We start from the raw sequence: 20066 nt of genomic DNA on the forward strand, positions 1-20066 counted from the left end.
TGATGTGGTGTTCTCAGGGAGGAGGGCATCATACAACAGCTCTGGAAGCCTTAGAGAGCGCAAGGCCACAGAAGGAGGGTCTGAAGGGCATCTACAAAGAGACACGAGAGTGAATCAAATCACCTTCAACAACTCTGTAGTTAGATTAGTTGGGTTTTTTTCTGGTCACAAGCTTCTGCTGGTTTGCCAGGAAAAAAATATGTGAAAAGAGAAAGGTTTCTTGAACACAAAAATGTCATTATTCTAAAACCATGACATCCATTTGAAATTTTATCTTCAAAGTCAATAATATTCATATATATATATATATATATATATATATATATATATATATATATATATATATATATATATATATATATATATATATATATATATATATGTGCATCATCACAGTATGGTATCTTAAAAAATAATTCTCCAAGATTTCTCCTTAATTCACCACAAGCAAATGTTATATCATAAAAACAAAATCATATTTGTAATTTATGGCAATTATGAATAAGCTGACACAGAAAACATATGAATTATTCAAAGGGGACTTATTATGCTCATTTTCAGGTTCAGATTTTTTTTGTGGGCTACTACTAGAAAAGGTTTCCATGCTTAAACGGGACTATTTGTAAGAAAGGTTGATTTTTGAGTCTCAGTCCCAACTCGTCAAATAATGACGACCCATCCTACAATCCCAAAACGTCAGTTTTTGACGAGTTGGGAATGAGACTAAAAAAATCAACTTTTCTTACAAATAGCCCCTTTAATGCTCAAAAAACACATCAGTTTTCTCCCCTCAGTCTGAGATGCTCTGATGTAGCTCCTGTCTCTTTAAGCCCCCCCAGTCTGCTGTGATTGGTCAACTCACACATACCTGAGCCGGCACAGCTCACCATGTCTCCGGTCGGCTGTGTCGTGTTTTAAGCTTCCAGTTAGCTTCACTTTTACCGTGAATATATACATAAATTATGCAAATGTAGTACATGGTGGTGTAGTGATGTCAAGAAGTCACAGAATTAAAGGCAGGACTACTGACGAGGCATTTCGGGCCCCTCAGGCTCCTGTTGGGCTTTCTAACTTTCAAGAACCTTTACAGCACACTGAAGGAAAGAAAAAAAATATAATAGGTCTCCATTAAAATTACTTGTTTTTTTAACCAACCAAAATAATGCCTAGGTACTGCAGATGGGAAATAGTTTGTAACTAAAAATGGTTCTTGAGATTGCATTTTTTTTTATCAATAGTCCCCAATAAATGAATAATATAAAGATATAAAAAAAATATAATACAAACGCAAGCATTTGTGGCAAGAGTAGGAGTTCTCCATTTTTTTGTTTCCTCGTCAACCTGCTGAAAAGGGCACTGTGAGCTACGCTAGAGTGGTTCTCTGCCTCGTATTCCTGCATGTTAGCAAAATGTAAAAACCATTTAAAAAGTCATCTTTTCCCTCTGTGCATCTAAAGCTGTGAAATAATGCACTTCACTGCACCCACACAAGCCGCACGCATGTCAAGAGACAGCACTAATGCTCTCCACGTTGTACAGTATAGCGAGGCCTCAGTGAGATGTTCATGTTTATTTAAAGTGACAGAGATGCTGTAGAGGCAGACTCAAATGTAGTAACACAGAGACAGCGTCAAATCAATTGTCTGCTACACTGCAAGAGTGCAGTGAGTTATAGAGGAGTCACCACTGACCTCTAACTCAGGTCTACGTGCTCTATTTGACTGCTATGAAACTATGAGGAGGTAGAGCTTTTAGTAGAATCTTCATCTTAGTTTTCTAGGAGGATTATTTGCTTTGGTTGATGTTAAATCTAAAATCTTGAGAGCCACAGGTCGTCCTGTGATAGTGAAGATTTTCACTGAAATACTATCATTTTTCTTTTGACTTGAAACTCGGTAAGGAATGGATTTTGAAAAACCCTTTGCAAAGGTTGTGGGCCCACACATCTGTGAAGCTCGGAGCACTACCAATAACGCCAACCATCCAGAAACGTGGTTCAGAGCTCTTCTCTTTCACGCTGCTTCCTACACTGTGTGATTGTTTGAACAAAGAAAAACACAAAGATGGAGAGGGGTTCTCTTAGCTCACTGACAAAAACTTTGATGAAGGAAACAGCAGCTTTAAATACTCCACGGGTAGAACCACTGAGACATTAGCAAGGCTCAGACAAAAGTGAACAACAGAAGCAGATGAATACATTTCTTCCATTTAAGTATTAACTGCATAATCACTTTACAACATTACATACAGAGTAGAGATTGTTTTATGTGTGCTGGAAGGACACATAAATTCAAAATGTAAAAAAGAAAGAAAAAGAATCATCCCTCCCAGAAAATCAACTTGGTACGTTCCAACATCTGGAAAAACACTGGTCATTAAGTACACATGTTGATAAAAGCACCAAACCCAGAGGAAAAACGTAAATGAACAAAATTTGTTCTCAAATGTATCACAAAAACACAAACCAGAAAAGGCGAGAGATTGAATGTAGTGCCCTCAAACCCTTCTCCTGTTAATTTCTGATTTATACATCAACAAAACATGAACTTTTAGCGACCTTGGACACTGGCTGCAAGGGAAAGAACATTGGTAAAGCAATTTTCTTCCAGTAGGTTTGCGGTAAGCCCTGTATATAATACATGTACTCTGAAGGATCTTTTGACAGTGGCGAGAAGCTCAATTCAACCAGACATAAAGGACAGAAGGGAACAGGATGGTTGGACGTTCAGGCACAAAGTGTGCTCTACTTCACTTCGTCACTGTAGATGTTGGTTTTCAGGCACACTTGACAGTCAAACTATATCGCTTTTTCACTCGTTTGCAGAAAAAACATTCATTTATCAATAAGTTTCATTAATACATTTAGAATTAAACTTTGAATATTTTTCATTACAAGGAGGAAAAAAGCAGCAAGCCTCTATAAACCAAATCATCTTGTTTCTAGCATGACAGCAAGCAGTTGTTTCACACCTACAATACTTACACGTCCAGAAGAAGCGAGCAGTAAATGCCGACATCTTCCACTGGAGTCCACACCTGAGGGAGAAATCTGTCTCTCTCTGACTTTCTGTGTACATCTTTTCTCACCTGGTCTTTCTTAGTTTGGCTCTCTGCCATTTCTGAGTTGTTTTGGGAACTTGTGGACTGAAAGTGACTGAAGGGTATACAGCTTTGTGTGGGGGAGTTGTGATAGCCAGAAGGACTCATCCACATAAACCAACAAACCAAAAGAAGAAAACAGCGAGCAGTAAGAAACCTGCTGTTGATTCTCAGTAGGAGCAGGAGTAGCTGTAACACACACACAAATGTACATGATGGAGCTATAAGACATTTTTATTCTTGTTTAGACTCCTGGTATAGATAACTCTCTTTATTGGAGTAAAAATCAAAAGCATCCTCTGTGTCACAAACCTGCAAAAAGCTAAACTGTCACTGTAACGTAAATCCACTTGACCACCTTTAAAGCCTAGTTAGGTCTGGCCTCTGGCTATATTGCACACATTTTATCCTTCCATGAGCCAGTGCACAGCCTCTGATCCTCCAACAGGGCCCTTCTGGCTGATTCAACATTTAGAATTAAATGAAGGGGTAACCAGGCCTTTTCCATCAGGGCCTCTGTGATTTTGAACAACCTGCCCGAGGAGCTCGAGCAATAACACAATCAATATCGTTTTAATGGCTTAAAACTTATTTTCATAGATGTGTTTTTATTTGATTGAGGCACTGCTGCCTCAAAGCGAAAAGGTCCTGGCCTCTTTCTCTGGAGCTGGCGTGTTATGCACGTACCTGGGCCGGGTTTCCTCCAGGTGCTCCTGTTTCCTCCTGCAGCCTAAAGCCATGTAGGTTAGGTGAAGAGGAAACTCTCCAGTGCCTGTGGGCCTGTCTATATGCATTACCCTTGTGACAGACTTTCGACCTGTCAAGAGTGTAGCCTGCCTCTTGTCCAGTACATGCTGGGAATGGCTCCTGCCCCACTGTGCTCCAAACAAGCTAAGTGGTTTAGAGAATGGATGCATGTTATTATATGATGCCTTAGTCTTTGTTTCACCTTATCTTGTCTTACTTTGTTTCTTACTTTGTTTTATTATTTATGTTTCATTTGATTCCCAAGCACTCCGAGTCCTGAGTTTTTAAAGTACTAGATAAATAAATGCTACCATTGTTTTTGATTTAGTATTGAAGGAAGTAAATTGAATGATCTTCACAGGCTCAATTGATGTATCGCCACAAAAACAACAACAACTGCAACAAGAAAGTCACCGTCATTATCCGAGCTTTGAATTAAGCTCGTCAGGACACAGAAAGGGTCAAATTTTGTACATAACAAACGGCTCGAGCTGTTTTCTACTTGAGTGAAGTGTTTGTAAAGAGGCAATGGCCATGTAACTATAACAGTCATCTCACTTTATTAATTCACCTTTTCATTGTGCTGCATTTGCATTCGCTGTGGTAAAGTCAGGTTTGCTCATGCAGTGTGTTTTAGCTAAATGGATTTGTTGTGAAGGTGAAAGCTTTGTTTTGAGTGTGTCTGAAACGTAAATAACTTATTGCTATTTGGCTATTAGGCTATGTATGATTGATATTTTCGTCAGTGCGCATTCATATCTCGCCCCCAATGTTTAATCAATTGTCATTACCCAGCCAAGTGCAGAGAGAAGAGAAGAGGATATATTATGTGCACACAGCTGTCCCCTTAGAGAACTGTCAATCACCAAACATCTATCTGCATAACTAATGTTGGGCCTCACGTTGCCCTTGGAGTTGGGGGGAAAAAGTCTGATTTATGGAAAGACATTCTTATGTTCACACGTGTAGGCCATCAGTAAGGAGTGACATTTTCTCTGACGCTGATGAAAGATAAATGAGAAGCTCGTTCGCAGGGAAAATAGGATTGAAGTGACATGGGGGGCTTTCTTACCCCAAAACATGTGCTCATGCTTTAACCTCAGCTTTGACAGCATTAGTCACAAGTCACGGGATATAATGTTAGCACTTAACCTCTCTGCAAACCAGAGATACATGCAAGTTTGCACTATATTGACATTATACAAAATGTGGCATATGATGCAGCTGCCAAATCGAGATCGAGTCTGCGTTTCAACATTTGTTACACCACTGGATATTTCTAAGGATAAGGTGAGACAATTTCCAGCCCTGTTGGTTGCGACCACAAACAGATATTTCTCATGGCAAGTTGGGCCATCTCCAGCCGTGTTTTTGTTGACAGAACCGTGTGTATTGAAGGAGACCTCGTGTTTGTGGTGTTCAAAACAGATATTTTAAGCCAAGCCATGATGGTTTCCTAACCCCTAACCGAGTAAGTTTTTGTGCCTGAACCTAGCTGGAGCATAAGCAGAGCACTGTAACAAGAGAGAAAGAGAAAACTGAACCTAAACAAATGTAAAGTTAACCTATCTGTGGTGATGCAGAAACCTTAGCCAACATTTATTCTGGTGATTGCGTTGGGATGGTTTTGCCCTGTTTAGTGTTTCTTTAAAGGCACACATGTCTTCACCGCCCTGCTGTATGACTGTGACTGTGGAGCTCATGCTGACCTACATCTGTATATATTCATCCAGACCATGGCATTTGCTTGTCAGTTAGACAAGGCTGTTGGGCTACAGGGTGTGATTAATAATGGATGGCCAAATCACTCCTTGGCAAAGATACACAAATAAATACATACAGTGCAGCAGTATAGGTCAGCACAGTATAATAGAGTGTGCTGAATATTGATAAAGGCAGTGATGTAAAATGTGATGCAAATTATGAAATAACTGTAAGGTCTAACTTCAACAAAACATCTTATTTTCTATGTTTTTTTCCAAACAAAAAATAAAAATAAATCAGATTCTGATTGCAATATGAGAATATCCCCTTACATCTGGAGAATAGGCCTTTGATTTGTAACCTGGGGCACCACAATGCTTTAGGTGAAATGGTAAGTTGTGACACAATTTACCTGTGAGTAAAACCATAAATTTCAACACTGTTATTCAATGAACGAAGCCTGACTTGGCTAACTGTGTCATCAGTCCTACGCTTGCATAGACAAAAAGGAGTAGTGCTGCCTCTTCAGCTCCATAACAGAACACTGAAAGTCTGGAGAAAGCCTCTTTTTTGTTTAGCAGTGATGGATAATTTATGTTGAAACACAAACCGACGTCAGCTCTCACCAATCAGTGGATATAGACCTACTAATGACCGGTGGGGGAAGCTGACATTTTCTTTGAAACACTTATAAAAGCAACTGAATGTAAATCTCAGCCAATGTCTGACTGGCCATTTTAGCAGCAGATCATAAAGATGAAAGCAACTTCTTATGGCTCAGCATTCTCTGGTGACCGTGACAATTACAGTAGTTTGGCAGAAGGCAGCCAGGAGGGAGCCGCGCTGAGAGAAGAGTCTTTGTTTGGCTCTGGCCTGTCATATGGTCTGTTTGTTTCCATCTAGGACTACTCTCTGAATCTACCCCTGGTGTAAACACAAACTAGCTCCACATTCATTAATAATTCAGGAGACATCTTCAGCAAACAAGTGGCAAACAATAATTAGTAACAGGGACGCTCCATTTACTTTATCAGTGTGATCCCATTTACTGAGTAATTTAGTTTATTGCACACAGCGAGATGTAGGCTTTTACCAAAAAAATTAAATATTTATTTGTTTTCATCTTTTTTTAAATTTTCCATACATTTTGCAAGTTAGGGTCAACATTGAATAGGTTGTGGATATCAGGTGGATGTGACCAGTCCATTCATCATGTGTCACCCCCAACCCTCTCCCTCTTAATTAGACAAAACCATCACTAGTTCCCCCTCCCTTCCTCCCTCCCCCAAAGGAAATAAAACATCAAAAGCAAAATCAAATGTCTCAGGATATAAAATGAACTGAACATATTGTACACATTCACACACAAATCTGGAATGAAAATTGTCTCCCGATGGGATGAAGCTGGCCACCAAGCCAATTCCATGAAACAGTCATTTTGTTTAGTCATAAATCACTGTTGCGGTTTGTGCCTTATTGCCTTACAATTGGCTGTGGAAAGGATAAGAAAAGACATTGTTAACACACAACTGTCCTCAGTTTGTGACCTCCAAAAACACCCTTTTTATAAATCACTGAAATACAGCAAAAGTATGTCAGTCTGAAGTGTTCGGACCGACGTGGCAGCGCTCTTTTCTTCTGCAGTTTTTTCATTCCCTCTGTTCCCTCTCTGCTTTTCATTTATCTGTCTTGAGTTGGTTATTTTACAAAAGTGGTCATAGAAAATAAATACAAATACTTTCCAGAATGTAATTTTTATATGACCCAGATGTCACCTCTGTGTCAGTATTGTGTAGAGTCCTCTGCCAATGCAGTCCTGTCTTCCATATTGTCTCTCATTTCTTTTATAATGTCCTTCTCCTCTTTCTCTTCAGCACTTCAGCAGAGTCAACTGTTGCAGTTACCATAGTGATCATGGTGTAAATAAATAAATAAATACATAAAAACAAATAAATACATAAATATCTCCTCCTTTAAATAAATACATGGTACATGGTTCAACCCTACATACTTAATCTTGATGCTCTGATCTCTGAAAACAGTCTCACAGCTTTAAAGTTAGGGTTCTCACTTATGATTTGGAAGTGAACAAAAATCCTCCCTTCAGACTAAATGGCAATTTTGGTGACGGGATATCTCTTTAATAACTCTTTCTCATTTCATCCTGAGAGCTTCATGCTAATGTCTGAAAACTCCCATCAACACCAAAGAGTTTAAAAAAAATCTGGAGTTTAAAGTTCAACACTGTGAATTTTCTTTCAAAGAGATGAAGAGATGGTGGTCTGTCTTTAAAAGGGTACACAGTGCTGACTCTGATGATCTCAGTAGAGTGCCAGAGGGTGAAAGAAGGAGGAGGAAGAAGAGGGAGTCTAAACGTCTCTCTGCGGAGAAGGAGAGGCTGTGCTAGGACCCTTCCTCCTCGAGGTTTCCCGGCGCGTAGTAGCCCGCCAGTTGCCTGAAACGCGGCCCCCAGTCGCTGAGGTAGGAGAAATCCTGCTCCGAGGTGGTGGACAGCGTGTGGATGGAGCTTAGTGAAAGCGCTGGTGAACTGGTGCCCTCAAAGGCGTACGTCTGGAAGGAGTCATACGGCGGCACAGACAGATCAGCGTCAGCCTGTTCTACCTTCTTTCGGATGTAGCCTTTGAATAGGGAGAAGTCTGCCGCCGCCGTTGCCGCCGCTGCAGGTCCCTCTGCTCCTCCACCCACCCGGTTGGCCTGTATCCACTGCGGCAGTGAGCGGATGTCTGGGCCAGAGTCACAGCTCTTGGCCTCCGGGAAGTCATAGAGATTCCTCAGGGCGCTCATGTCGTAAGCCTGCGTGTCCTGCTCCCCTCCGCCCTCGTCATTGTACTTGATGACATTATCCCTCATGTCCTCCTCATCCTCCGCCATTCTCTGGCCCTTTCTGTGGCGTTTCAGGGTCAGGATCAGCAGGACAAGGACTGGTGGGGAGACAGACAAAACAAGACAGAGAAAGAGAAAGAGAGAGGAACTATTACACACTCATGGTCGTATCTGTACAGGTGAATTCAACAGGCAGCACAAAGGAAATGTGTCTGCCAATATGCAACCAAAACAGAAAGAGGCATTTTTTTCCCCCCTGGTCACTATCCCCAGGTAACAGTGGAACAACTGGAATAACTGTGGAAATTTTTACACGGTGAAAGAAAACAAACCTCGCTGATGGAGGAGGCAAAAACGGTGAAGAGGGAGAGTAATAGAAGCCGATAAACAAGAGTGAACAGAGAGGCATTCACTCAATGGAGAGCACCGGTGTTGTGTTAAAGTCTGTTCCCCCGCTGATATGTGTTTTCCTTTACCAGTGGGAATTGAGACGGTTCAAAATCAGCATTCTTTCTACTAGATCATTAAATAACAAAACCTGCCTTCTTATTAATTTTTTACTCATTCTCATTGCACTGAGATCGGGGTTTCTCGGTCAAATTAGGATTCTTACAGTTGTTTTTTTTTGCTTTGGGCAGTAGCCAGGCTGCTAGCGGTGGCCATGTTGCTAACACTGTGTTTGTGACAGCGGCAACAGTAATACAAGAGGGAAACACTGGGAGGAGGGAGGCGTTGAAAAGTTGACTATTTCTGCTTTGAATATGAATTTGTCAGTAGTATGAGATAAAAGCAAGGAGAAAGACAGGTTCCCGTTTAAGGGATTTTATGAACTGTCATCGCAGCAAGTGTTTTGTGATCTGTGGCTTAAATCTCTTGCTGCACTGCAGACATGGATCAAGCGTTGTCAGGCAGGGTTTAAAGAGCTTGGATGCAAAAAAATGGAATTCCTTCATCTTACTAATGACATACTAAACCCAGATTCAGAGCGTTCAGTTCTAAAGAAAAAACAACTGTACCAAAGAAAATAATTGCACTAAATGTGTACATACTGCAAAGCACTGAACATTAAACATTCACTTTGCATGATGGATTTGCTTGTACTTTCCATGGGCAAGTTTTTAACTACTCCCATTTTAACTTTCATTTCACCTCTCAGGACAAAGGCACAGCAGGGGGGAAGATAATATATTATCAAGTTTTACATTTCAAATGCATGAGCATTGATTTTTCGCAATACTGATTGCCTTGCCCAGAAATATGATTCAAAAGGCCTAATGGAGCCCAATCTGTATATCAATACTCATCCAAGTCGAGTGAAACAAAGACTTTACCGTTCCATCGCTACTTAAAACCAGAGGCAACACCCCCATAAAGAAAGAGAAATGCCTCGGAAAATTAAGTCTGGATTAAAAAAAGATTGAGTTGGATTACGTTACATACTAATTAAACGAGAGGAAAACAAAGGCTGTATGCACAGATGAATCAATGAGGCTTTAATTTCAGCTAAGTTATTTTAATTACAGCCTACATTTGTGATTAGACAAGTCTCACTTGGCTCAGACACCCGACCCCTGACTTAATGATCCCTTCTCAGGGCTGCACCCTTCCCTCTGAAACCTCCTCGTGATTTGCCTCAGACGTGCAGCAACATCAAATGTCATTTTCAGCGATGATAAAAACATATTACAGGCACCAATGAATGAATTATGCACACTGGGGAGTATGAGAATGATAATGAACAGCTCCATTTATACAAGCCCTATGTATAAACAGAAACCAGCAACCAGCTAATTAATAAGCGAAGACGAATGTGGACATGGATTGATATAGTATGTGAAACATGAAATAAAAATTAACAATGGCTGATATAATCAGAATATTTGTGTCGGCGAAATTATGCCGACATTCATTTATTCAACCAAAGAGGACAACAAGAGGGGTTCAGGCAATGCAAACAGAAAGTGAGCCTGTATAACTACAGTTCAGGCGCATTATATTATGATTACTATATTTTATTCATTTGTTTTCCATGAATTCAGAGTAGCTAGTAATAGATCAGCTCATGTATTTCCTTCTACAGCAGATAACTGATCAAAATAAGTGATTCCATCCAAAAATGTTTATTCTTTACGATCAACCACTTCACAAATCCATCTAAATTACTAACGAGTTGGTTGGCATGTGTTATGAGTGGCTTTTTAGCAATTGTCATACACGGTCAAGGAAAATTAACATTAATGATATCCATGTGATTAAAAAAACAAGCATAAAATTCTGCAATACCAGATAAGTCAGATGAGGAGATGGAAATGACTGTCCTCAGATAGTTTTGATTGGCAGCAAGAGTTGGGTTCTGTGGCCAGTCGCCTATGGAGCGAGTGGACAGAAACCCTTTTTCCTCCTTTTTTAGTAGAGACAATGAGCAACTACTCTAAAGGGATTCCAGTGAAGGGACATTTAGATAGATCATTAACCAGGAGGCACCATGCATCTTCTGGAACAGATAGCCTGTTGCCTAAAACAAATGCCTACAAGCCCACAGAGATAAAAAGGCCATCAATTATAATGGGACCTGAGCTGTCTGGGACGACACAGATTGTTTGATGCTCTGAACCCACCAGAACACCCGTCCGTACATTGTGAAAATGAGATATTCCCACGTCGTTTTGCAGTCAAACTAGATCAATGTCAAGACATTATGTGCTGCCTATACACAATTCACACATGCTAAAGCACATTCATTAGAGTGTATAGAAAAAAGCCATGGACAAATGGATTCTCAAAGTGACCTTGGAAGTCAGGATGTGACTATTAAACACCATGTTTCTTCTTCGCTTTCATCTCATTTTCTTTCTCTGAAGCAAAGGGCACAGAAACACTTTGGTTCGAGCATATAATCCGTACAAATGACTTGTTGCTTCTCCTGGTAATGGTCTTCATTGGGTGTAAATGGACTTAAAAAAAACTCGGAGTGAAAACGCCCCGTGTGTTCCCTGCCTAAAGAGCTGTGCCAGCCTAAAGAGCCTCGCTGATCTTGAATGGGGATTTTATGCAGTATCTCTGACTGATAATGTACATTAGTTCTCCTCTTACATTGTTTGCTGGGCTCCATTGGGAAAGCGGTGTCTGTAACCATTGTGTTTATTCTTCTCCTCCATGAATGGGGTGAATTAATTGCCACGGGGTTGAGGAAACAGTCATGGTTTGTGGTAAATTGAGGCTCACGCTGCTTTGCATACTAAACAAGAGCTAAGACAATTACTCTAAATTCACACTAATGAGGAGAGTAATAGGAGGTAGAAAGTTGGCGTTGTGAACTCCCTCATACATGCAGATCGGCAGCTTCTTATCTACATAGTATTGAAGGAGCATGTAGCGGTTCAAGACAATCGGATAACCTCACTTCTGACAAACACCCTCCTCACTGCCTATTTGATACACAGATGCTTGACCTGTGAGCAATCAAGCTCCTATTTGACTTGGAGATTAGAATACCTTAGGCAATATTAATACACCGTGTAAAGAATTTACCTTTGTAGGAAGCATATGTACCTGTGTATAGCGGCCTGCTATACATAGAAAGCTGGTCCCCATGTGTACAGATGTTGCCATAAACGTTCCTGACAAGACGTTTAATTTACCCTTGGGCTGCACTGGTTGCCCCCACCCAGGAGTTCATCACAAGCAGATGGGAGGTAATTGGAATGGATGCATGCAGATGCTGCGGCGCAGTGGAATGGATTCATCACATCAGGCCTATAAATGAACTGATGGAGGGACTGTTTGTTTGTAAGGTAATTAGGCAGAAATTTGTTTTCATTTTTCTCATCATCCAACAATTGATGTAATAGAGGTGGTCCAGCCTCTGGAGAGAGGGAGTGCTGGCTGAGCTGGTTAGGTAGGAGGGAGTGTGTCTGCGTGCGTGTGATGGCACGCAGTAATAGCACAATGAGAGAGCTGATTGCATTGCAGCGGAGTGATATGTCTTAGTGCGCGGATGTGTGCTTAGCATGTATGAGCAGACGCAGACCAAATGTGTGCGCGCGCGTGTGTGGTAAGTAAAGCAGGAACATGAAAGTGTCAGGCAATGTGCAGTCGATAAGATTGCTGCCACATGCCTCACTCCCGTCTGTTATTCACACCGCAAGATAGTTGTGAAAACACTGTTCATCCCACTGATCCCAATCCCTGCTGCCCTGAGACTCTACTGTCCACATGCTGACTGGCAGGAGCCAGGCGCTCCGACTTAGCCTGTCCCTCAGCGCTTTGATGAGGCCTGTTCAGTCCATTTTCTACCAATCAGTATCAGTCATTGAAAGTGGCACGGACTCGACAAATATTAGAGTTACTGACACTATTGGAATCAACATGGAGTCCTGTCATTAGTGGAATCAAAAGGTACGACATATCAAATAACACCGTGACAGTCAAATCTTCACAGTCTTTATCAGAAGTATGTTACTTTTTAGTGCATGTTTTTCATCCACATCACTGGAGGCTGCAGTGAAAAAGAAAAATCTTTGTGCCATGTATTTTCTGCAGTGTCTAGCTTTCCTCAAGTTTAAAGGGCAGAGAATTGTTTGAAATTCAGGCCTTTGAGGGGATGTCATCTCACCCAGAACACCAAAACCACGATCCCAAGCAAACACAGTTTTTTTTAAATTTTTTTATTGCCAGCAGAGGTTGCCTCAGATTTGTACATAACATTTTTGTTGAGGCTTTTAAAACCATGATGAATAAATGATGCCGTGCTTTTTAAGTTCACTCCAGTAGATGGTTTGGTTAATGGAGGCAGAGTTTTAACAGCTCTCATTAGAAAAGCTCTTAAAAAGTAATAGATAGCAATGTTAGTTACAGTTAGATCTGCCTGGTGTCATCATCATCCATCATTCACCACTTGAAGGATGTAAAACGTGCATGGGCGCGAGCGGGGCAGACAAAACACTTTGACAGTGCTGTCGTTTCTTTCTGTCACCGAGGAGTGTGATGCTCAGATGTGCAGTGGGAGGGGGGAGCAAACTCATAAAATTTTCAGATATGACAATACAAAACCTCTTCGGTCTCTGAGAGGGTGAGCGCTTGCACGCATGTGTATGTCGGTGTGTGCATGTGTGTGTAAAAAAATCAGACAATGTCTGGAAAGCCGCGTCTATTTAAAGGCTGCTCCTCCAGAAGTATACAACTGCTGAGGCAGCTCTTTCGCCTGTTTGCTCTCCCCCCCCCCTCCACTCCACTTCACTCCCATTCACTCCATCTCCGTCTGTGTTCCAAGGATCAAAGTGGCTTGATATCATTCATAAACCCAGGCATCATCTGTGCTCCTGTTTGAACAAAAGCTCTCTACTCGTAAAAGCAGCGACAAAATGTCCGACAGTAAAAGCCGCTGAATGAACGAAAGATTGAATATTGACCCCATTTTCAACGCCAGTTTTTATGCCACTGCATGTGCAATTTCTTTCGTGAAATATAGATAACTTCTAAAAGTGGTCAATCCATTAAAAGACACATGCTTGGTTGCATGATTTCATGAGCAGAGGACCTTGAGTCGTGTCTTTAGGCCCAGCCCCCAGTCTTGCCTTTTTACCAGTTTTACTACATCCCAGTATTGAACGTAATGCTCCCAGTGGTCCTGCAGGAGTAGTTGAACTCAGCAGTGACCCCAGAAAAGCAATAGTAATGAATTGTGCTTATCCATCCTTCTAGCCATCCATCACACATCCATCCATTTATCTCCTCGTACATCCATACATACATACATGAGTTCATCCATCTGCTTACCTATGAGGATGAGCATGCAGACCAGTAGTGCTATAAGTGCCCCAGGGCTGAGAGCAGCACTCATTACGTAGGCTGTGGCGTTGCAGGACTGGATGGCTCCATCTGTGTCACAAAAGAAAGATTAGCATTAACTGTACAGATTCAACACCAGTTATGAGTCAGGTCAGTGGACAAGGATTAAGTGTTGTTTTATCAAGAGAAAAAATGTGTTTCTATGATGCATATATTATATTTTAAACCGGCGGAAATCACAGCTGAGGGCAATTTGTCTGCCGATTTGTGGCCTTGTGTTATTTTGTTTTCCACAAATATAAGCTGATAAGAACTGTTTGCTGACCAAAACAATGGCATGCAGATGACCTTTTTAGCGCTGCTGCTGCTGCTGATGCTGATGCAGAAGGTGACAGTGATGATAATGTAAGTAATGGTGCGACTCCGGCAGTGGCTCTTACCTGTGTCACAGCCACAGACATGAATGGTCAGGGTGCCTGTGGAGCTGAGGGAGGGAGGCCCGCTGTCAACCACCAGGATGGGCAGGAAGTACACATTCTGCTCATGGCGGTTAAACCCTGTACGCTGGGTCCGGATGCTAGCTGTGTTGTCTGGGGTGGGAGGTATGAGTGTGTCAGGGGTTGGGGGGTGTGGGTCAGAGAGACAAGGTAAAGCAGAGAATTACACATGAGGGACTTAATATTTGAAGAACAAACCCTCGTAGTCTGCTCACTGATGTCTGTTTTTTTATCAGGCTGCACTAGATTTGATGAAACTCCATCCAGTGTGTACTTTTATCTCCCTTCTTGTTTATACTCCTTTGAACTGAAGACTGTACTGACAGGAGGAGTAGAAAATGATCATGCAGGCCTATTGATATTACTCAAATGTCAAGAGAAATCATATTTTTCAAGACTTGACATTTGACAATAAGATGCTTGATACGATATGACGAATAAAAAATAACAATGAAAATTTCCAAGAAACGGCCAAGTGCTGAAGTATTGAAGAAAAAGACAGACAGAAGAGTGCTACCCTTTGTTTGCACAGTCTGAATAAATCATTTGACATGCAATAATGCATAGTTCAAGGACTCCAGACGAAGGTTGGCAGGACTGTCAGGTTTAACTTTGTGTTGAATGATTTCTCCGGGGAAGAGAACTGCTTTTGCACTATTAACATTTATCATGTTTTTTAAAAAAAAACAAAAAAACAAAACAAAACAAAAACAGTAGAGAAAATGAGTGAGAGAGCCACTGTTTGAAATTAAACTTCACCGCTGTATATATGAGCGCTCTCCTGGAGACATAGATAAATGTAACACAGAATGCAGGAGGAGGCTTTGACAAATAGAGTCAGAGAAGCTGTGTGAGTAGAACTGCACGGAGGATACCGAGCAATCCATCTCTCAGAACATATATCACCGTTATCCATGTCGCCCTAAAGCTTCTCTGGCACATGTAGAACAATCTTCATATTACAGCTTATGTGCGGGAACGTTCCGCCCATGAGTTTGTCCTTTTGACTTTTACACAGCATTCTCCTCCATGGCTGTCTGCTGTAGAAAGATTCTCTCGAGACACTTGGTTTAATATAGACTGAGGCATCTTGTGTAGTTTTGAATCAAAATCAAAACGTTGGTGATGTATACGTTTGAACAGAACAGCCTCCCACATCTGCCATTGCCTTTAAGTCCTTTACACAATACAACAATATGTTTTTTGTCTTTGCCTTCTACAAGGACACATATCTGTTGACCTTATTGGAAGGCTGCTATTGTTTGACATAATCATAGCTTAAACACCTGTGTGAGGCCGTACTGTCAGCATGCTTTGTGACAATGTTAACACGCATAATGTTTTCCATGCTCTTCATCTTAGTCATGCTAACATTGGCCTTATAAATCCAAAAGTTAAGGTAAGGTCCTTGTAATAAGCATAATTTATGGCCCTTGTAAGTCTGTATAAGATGCTCATTAATATCATTACATCTTAATAGTGTTTGTATTAATACGGGCATGCTTATTGTAGGATAATAAGACATTTATAAGCAACTCTAACGGTTTATAAAAGTCTTAAGAGCGATATTTTATCAATGTTAATGAATCTTAAAATGGCATTGCATATCTGCAAAATACACAATTACCTGTTAAAAAAATGAATAACTTTTCAAATGGCAACAAAAAAGGTAACACATTTATTTTAAAGTTGCAAAAATGTTATACATTGTTTAGAATTGCTTAATAATGGTTTATGGGTAATTTTTATTGTTTGTTAACAGTTAATAAATAACTATTCATTTTAATTAACCATTTATTAATGATGGTTATTATAAAGTGTAACACAAAAATCTTACTTAAGGTGTAGTACAGGGATAATAGTTGAGTTAAATTTAATGTGTTTGTTATGCTATTTAAAGAATCATAAGACAAATAAGTTTTACAATGGTCATAACAACAACCATGTTGAAGGATGTAATCATTTCCTATTAAATAATGCTTATTACAAGCTTACCGCATTGCACACAAAATACAGCTGAGGCTGATGGGAATGTCATGCAGGTATTTGGTTAAAACCCAATTCACTGGACCAAGTAAAAGTGTGAGCCGAGTGCTGGTGATGCTACATGAAAAGTCAGGGAATCATCAAGGTCATTTTTATTCATTCTCTGTTGAGCATGCATACCAGTACAAATGTCCACGGCAATCCATTCAGTAATTTTTTGGACTATTTCAGTCTCAACCAAAAGGCTGGACCAACCAACAGTCTGATTCTGCAACCTCTAGGGCCACACCGCTAGCATGACTAATAAGAACAACTTGTTCGAGATCAAGGAAAGATCACGGTCATGGTTAAGAGAAAGCATTGTTGACTGCTGGAAGGAACACAGGTCATTCAAGCCATTTGAAAAACAAATGCTGTTGTTTATTCTTTTGGCCACAATCTTGAACCTGAACTTGAACCCCCTTAAAACAGTTATTTTATTCTTTGTATTCATTAACAGACACAAAGGCGTAAAAAACAAATACAGCCACCATTACCAGAGAAAAGACTGATATGCTATATTGTTTTATTGTTTTAAATATACTGAAATTTCTTGAGAGCTTGCTTTCAATCTTAAATAACGGTAATGATGATTCTGCGTGGCACTGACCAAACAAATCAAATAAAATGAGCGTTTAAAACACTAAAATGTGAATTTCCTCAGCTCTCCATGAGATTTTTTGATGGTGCGGGACATTTTCCAGGTAAACTGATGGCAGTTTGTCATGTCACAGCAAAGTTTATTTGCTAAAGATGAGGTTTTGCTCTAAAGACTGCCAGCAACGACTTAAAAGAGTTTAGCAACATGGGGGGGAAAAAGCCTTTTCATCATTGTATGTCAAGGCTTGGAGACACAACGCAATGTGAGGCCATGATGGGGAAAAGAAGAAGTGACAGATTGAAAGTGACAGGTTGACAAATGTGTCCATGAAAAGAGACACCACAGTGGGAAAAAAGAAGGGTGGGAGGACAAAAAAGAAAAAAAAAAATCTGTGTGGGGTTTTGTTTGTCTTTTACCAAAATATAAATAGGGTCTGCTGCTGTGTTTGTGTTTGTGGATACATGAAATGTTTAGGGGTGGGAGGTGTAGCATTAACATCTGAGCTTGAATATACCTATTAATCATCCTCCTTAGTCACTGACGTTCACACCATTTCAATCTTTTACCTACACACACATCCACACACATTCACAGAGAGGCAGTGGGGAAAAAATGAAACGGAGCAGAAGACGGTCTGCATGATGTGGTGGTGTGTGTATATGTGGGCATGAGTATTTATATGCAAAGGTTAGAGAAGGCAAGAGGAACACTTCTGTCATACTTCTTCCTGCTTCTACGCACATACATATGTACAGTGTGTGTGTATGTTACACGAGGTCATGTGTGTATCCATTGATACATGTGAGCATGCGAGCGGGGCTGCAGCAAACCACGCTGCCTCCACACGGTGACATTTTCCCTAGCTCGGGCTGCTCCCATGACATTTCCCTGGTGTCAGATCAATCTTGATTTAGCCAGATGTCACATTCACTTAGGTACACATCTCTAAACGAGGGATCTGCAAGCGCATTTGCAAAAACACAGACAAGCATGAAAAAACTGTATCTTCCCCTGACAAAGCAAAGTCATCACTGGGGGGCACAGTGATTTTAATGTTTCCTCACATTGTGCATGAATGTGGTGTTTTTGTACAGAATGCAATTTTCATGATGATACTTGAGAAAATTTTGTAAGCTGTTGACATTCTGTTCAAGCAGAGTCGAGGAAAGATTCTGTGTTAAACAAAGTGTTCAAAACAGTAATATGTTTTTCGTACAAGATGGTTCTACTGTGGAAAAAAGAGTGCTCGGCTTAGCATTGCCTTTACTGTCAAGCAAACTTCTTCACACAAAACTGTACAAGAAAAAAGTGTCACATATGCAGTGTAATACTTTGCTTCGAGGACCGGAACAGGTGGTGTTTATCCAGAAATAATAAAAAAAGAATCTGCCTGATTATCAGGTGAATGCTAAGTCACAGAAAAAAAAAAGACTATTTTGCATTCAGTTTGAAAAAAAGTCTCCTGTGATTGTCAAAATCTTCCGGTAATGTACTCCATAAATTGTCATATTTTAAAAACGTCAACCATCTGGCAGTTAAATGAAACGACTGAGCCGTTGAAAATGTTGAAGTATCTTGGAGCTGCAGTCTTTTAAACTAACTTAATATCGCCTAAAGGTCTACATTTGCAGGATGCCCTCAAGCAAATTTCTCCAAACTCTTACATCACCAATCATATTCACAATTTAAACTTTTCCATCTTTACGAGCTCTCTTGAACATTTTGTCAGTTCAGCATAGTTTTGCTGCACCTGTGCACATTAGGAATGCTCTCACCCACTCACCCAACACATATAACAACCAGTCTAAACGACCCCCGGTTGTTCCATTAGACGCTTAAAATCAGATTATGCTGATAAAGCCATCAGCATAACCGCTCAAATGTGCATTTTAACTCGTAACCCCAGTGTAACACCTTTGCCCTCTCACCTTTGACATCCCACAGGGTGAAGTGTTGATTGCTGGATGGTGGAGACTGGAGGGTGAAGTAGAAGCGATGTCCAGATTGCGGCTCGTCTCGATCCACCACACTGATGGTGTGAATTAGCTAAAGAAAGCAACCAAAGCAGAAAAAAGGATATAAAAGAACAAGAAAGAAAAGAAACAAGGGTTAGATTTCCGACTAAGATCCACTCAATGGGAACAAGAAAATGAATATGAAAAACACTTTACACTTTGCATTTCAAACACCTCTTTTATGGGGAAGGGAGTGAGGTGGAGTGAGTTGAATGCAACTGACTCAGAAGACTTCCTGTGAAAGTGCAGTTCAAACGTGTTACAGTCACAAAGAGAGGAAAAAAAAACCTTCTTTCTTCAGAAAGTTGACACAGTGATATAAAAAAAGTCTTAATGTTAGAAATGCAAAACTATTATAAAATGCTTCGCTCAAAAGCTTTTTTTGAACAGAAAAGGACAGATATTCTGTGAGGCTGCCACATTTGCTTGAAGACGGAGCAAAGTCAAAATGCAAATGTGCAGAGGAACAAAAAGAAGGAGACAGAGACTCGGCGATGTTGTAGTCCTTCTATCTAATGCAATAATAGTGATCCACATTTAAAGATAAAACTCAACTGTGATCCAATTTTAAGAACTCTGTGTGGACACAATAAGGTGAGATAGGATTCAGTGTGTGCTGAACAGACATCAAACAGCCCCTGGAGATCCTTTCACCTTAACACAGGCCTCTCGGTGACAATTCATCCTCCTCTCATCCTGTTAATCTGCAGCCAGTGCCAAACCACAAGCTGATGAATTATATTT

General features: G+C 40.5%; 1 protein-coding gene across 1 annotated transcript in view; it reads right to left on the bottom strand.

Annotated features, from left to right (window-relative positions):
• Nucleotides 1-7953: 7953 nt before the first annotated feature.
• The window catches only part of LOC140998205 (cadherin-22), a 79314-nt gene continuing 67201 nt past the window's right edge, over nt 7954-20066 (bottom strand). The window contains exons 9-12 of the mRNA XM_073468403.1: nt 19236-19353; nt 14625-14774; nt 14173-14274; nt 7954-8492 (exon numbers count right to left, since the gene is read on the bottom strand). Coding sequence (XP_073324504.1) covers nt 7954-8492; nt 14173-14274; nt 14625-14774; nt 19236-19353 — 909 coding nt within the window. The remainder of the gene's footprint in view (nt 8493-14172; nt 14275-14624; nt 14775-19235; nt 19354-20066) is intronic.

This window comes from Pagrus major, chromosome 6, assembly GCF_040436345.1.
Source record: "Pagrus major chromosome 6, Pma_NU_1.0".
Classification (NCBI taxonomy): domain Eukaryota; kingdom Metazoa; phylum Chordata; class Actinopteri; order Spariformes; family Sparidae; genus Pagrus; species Pagrus major.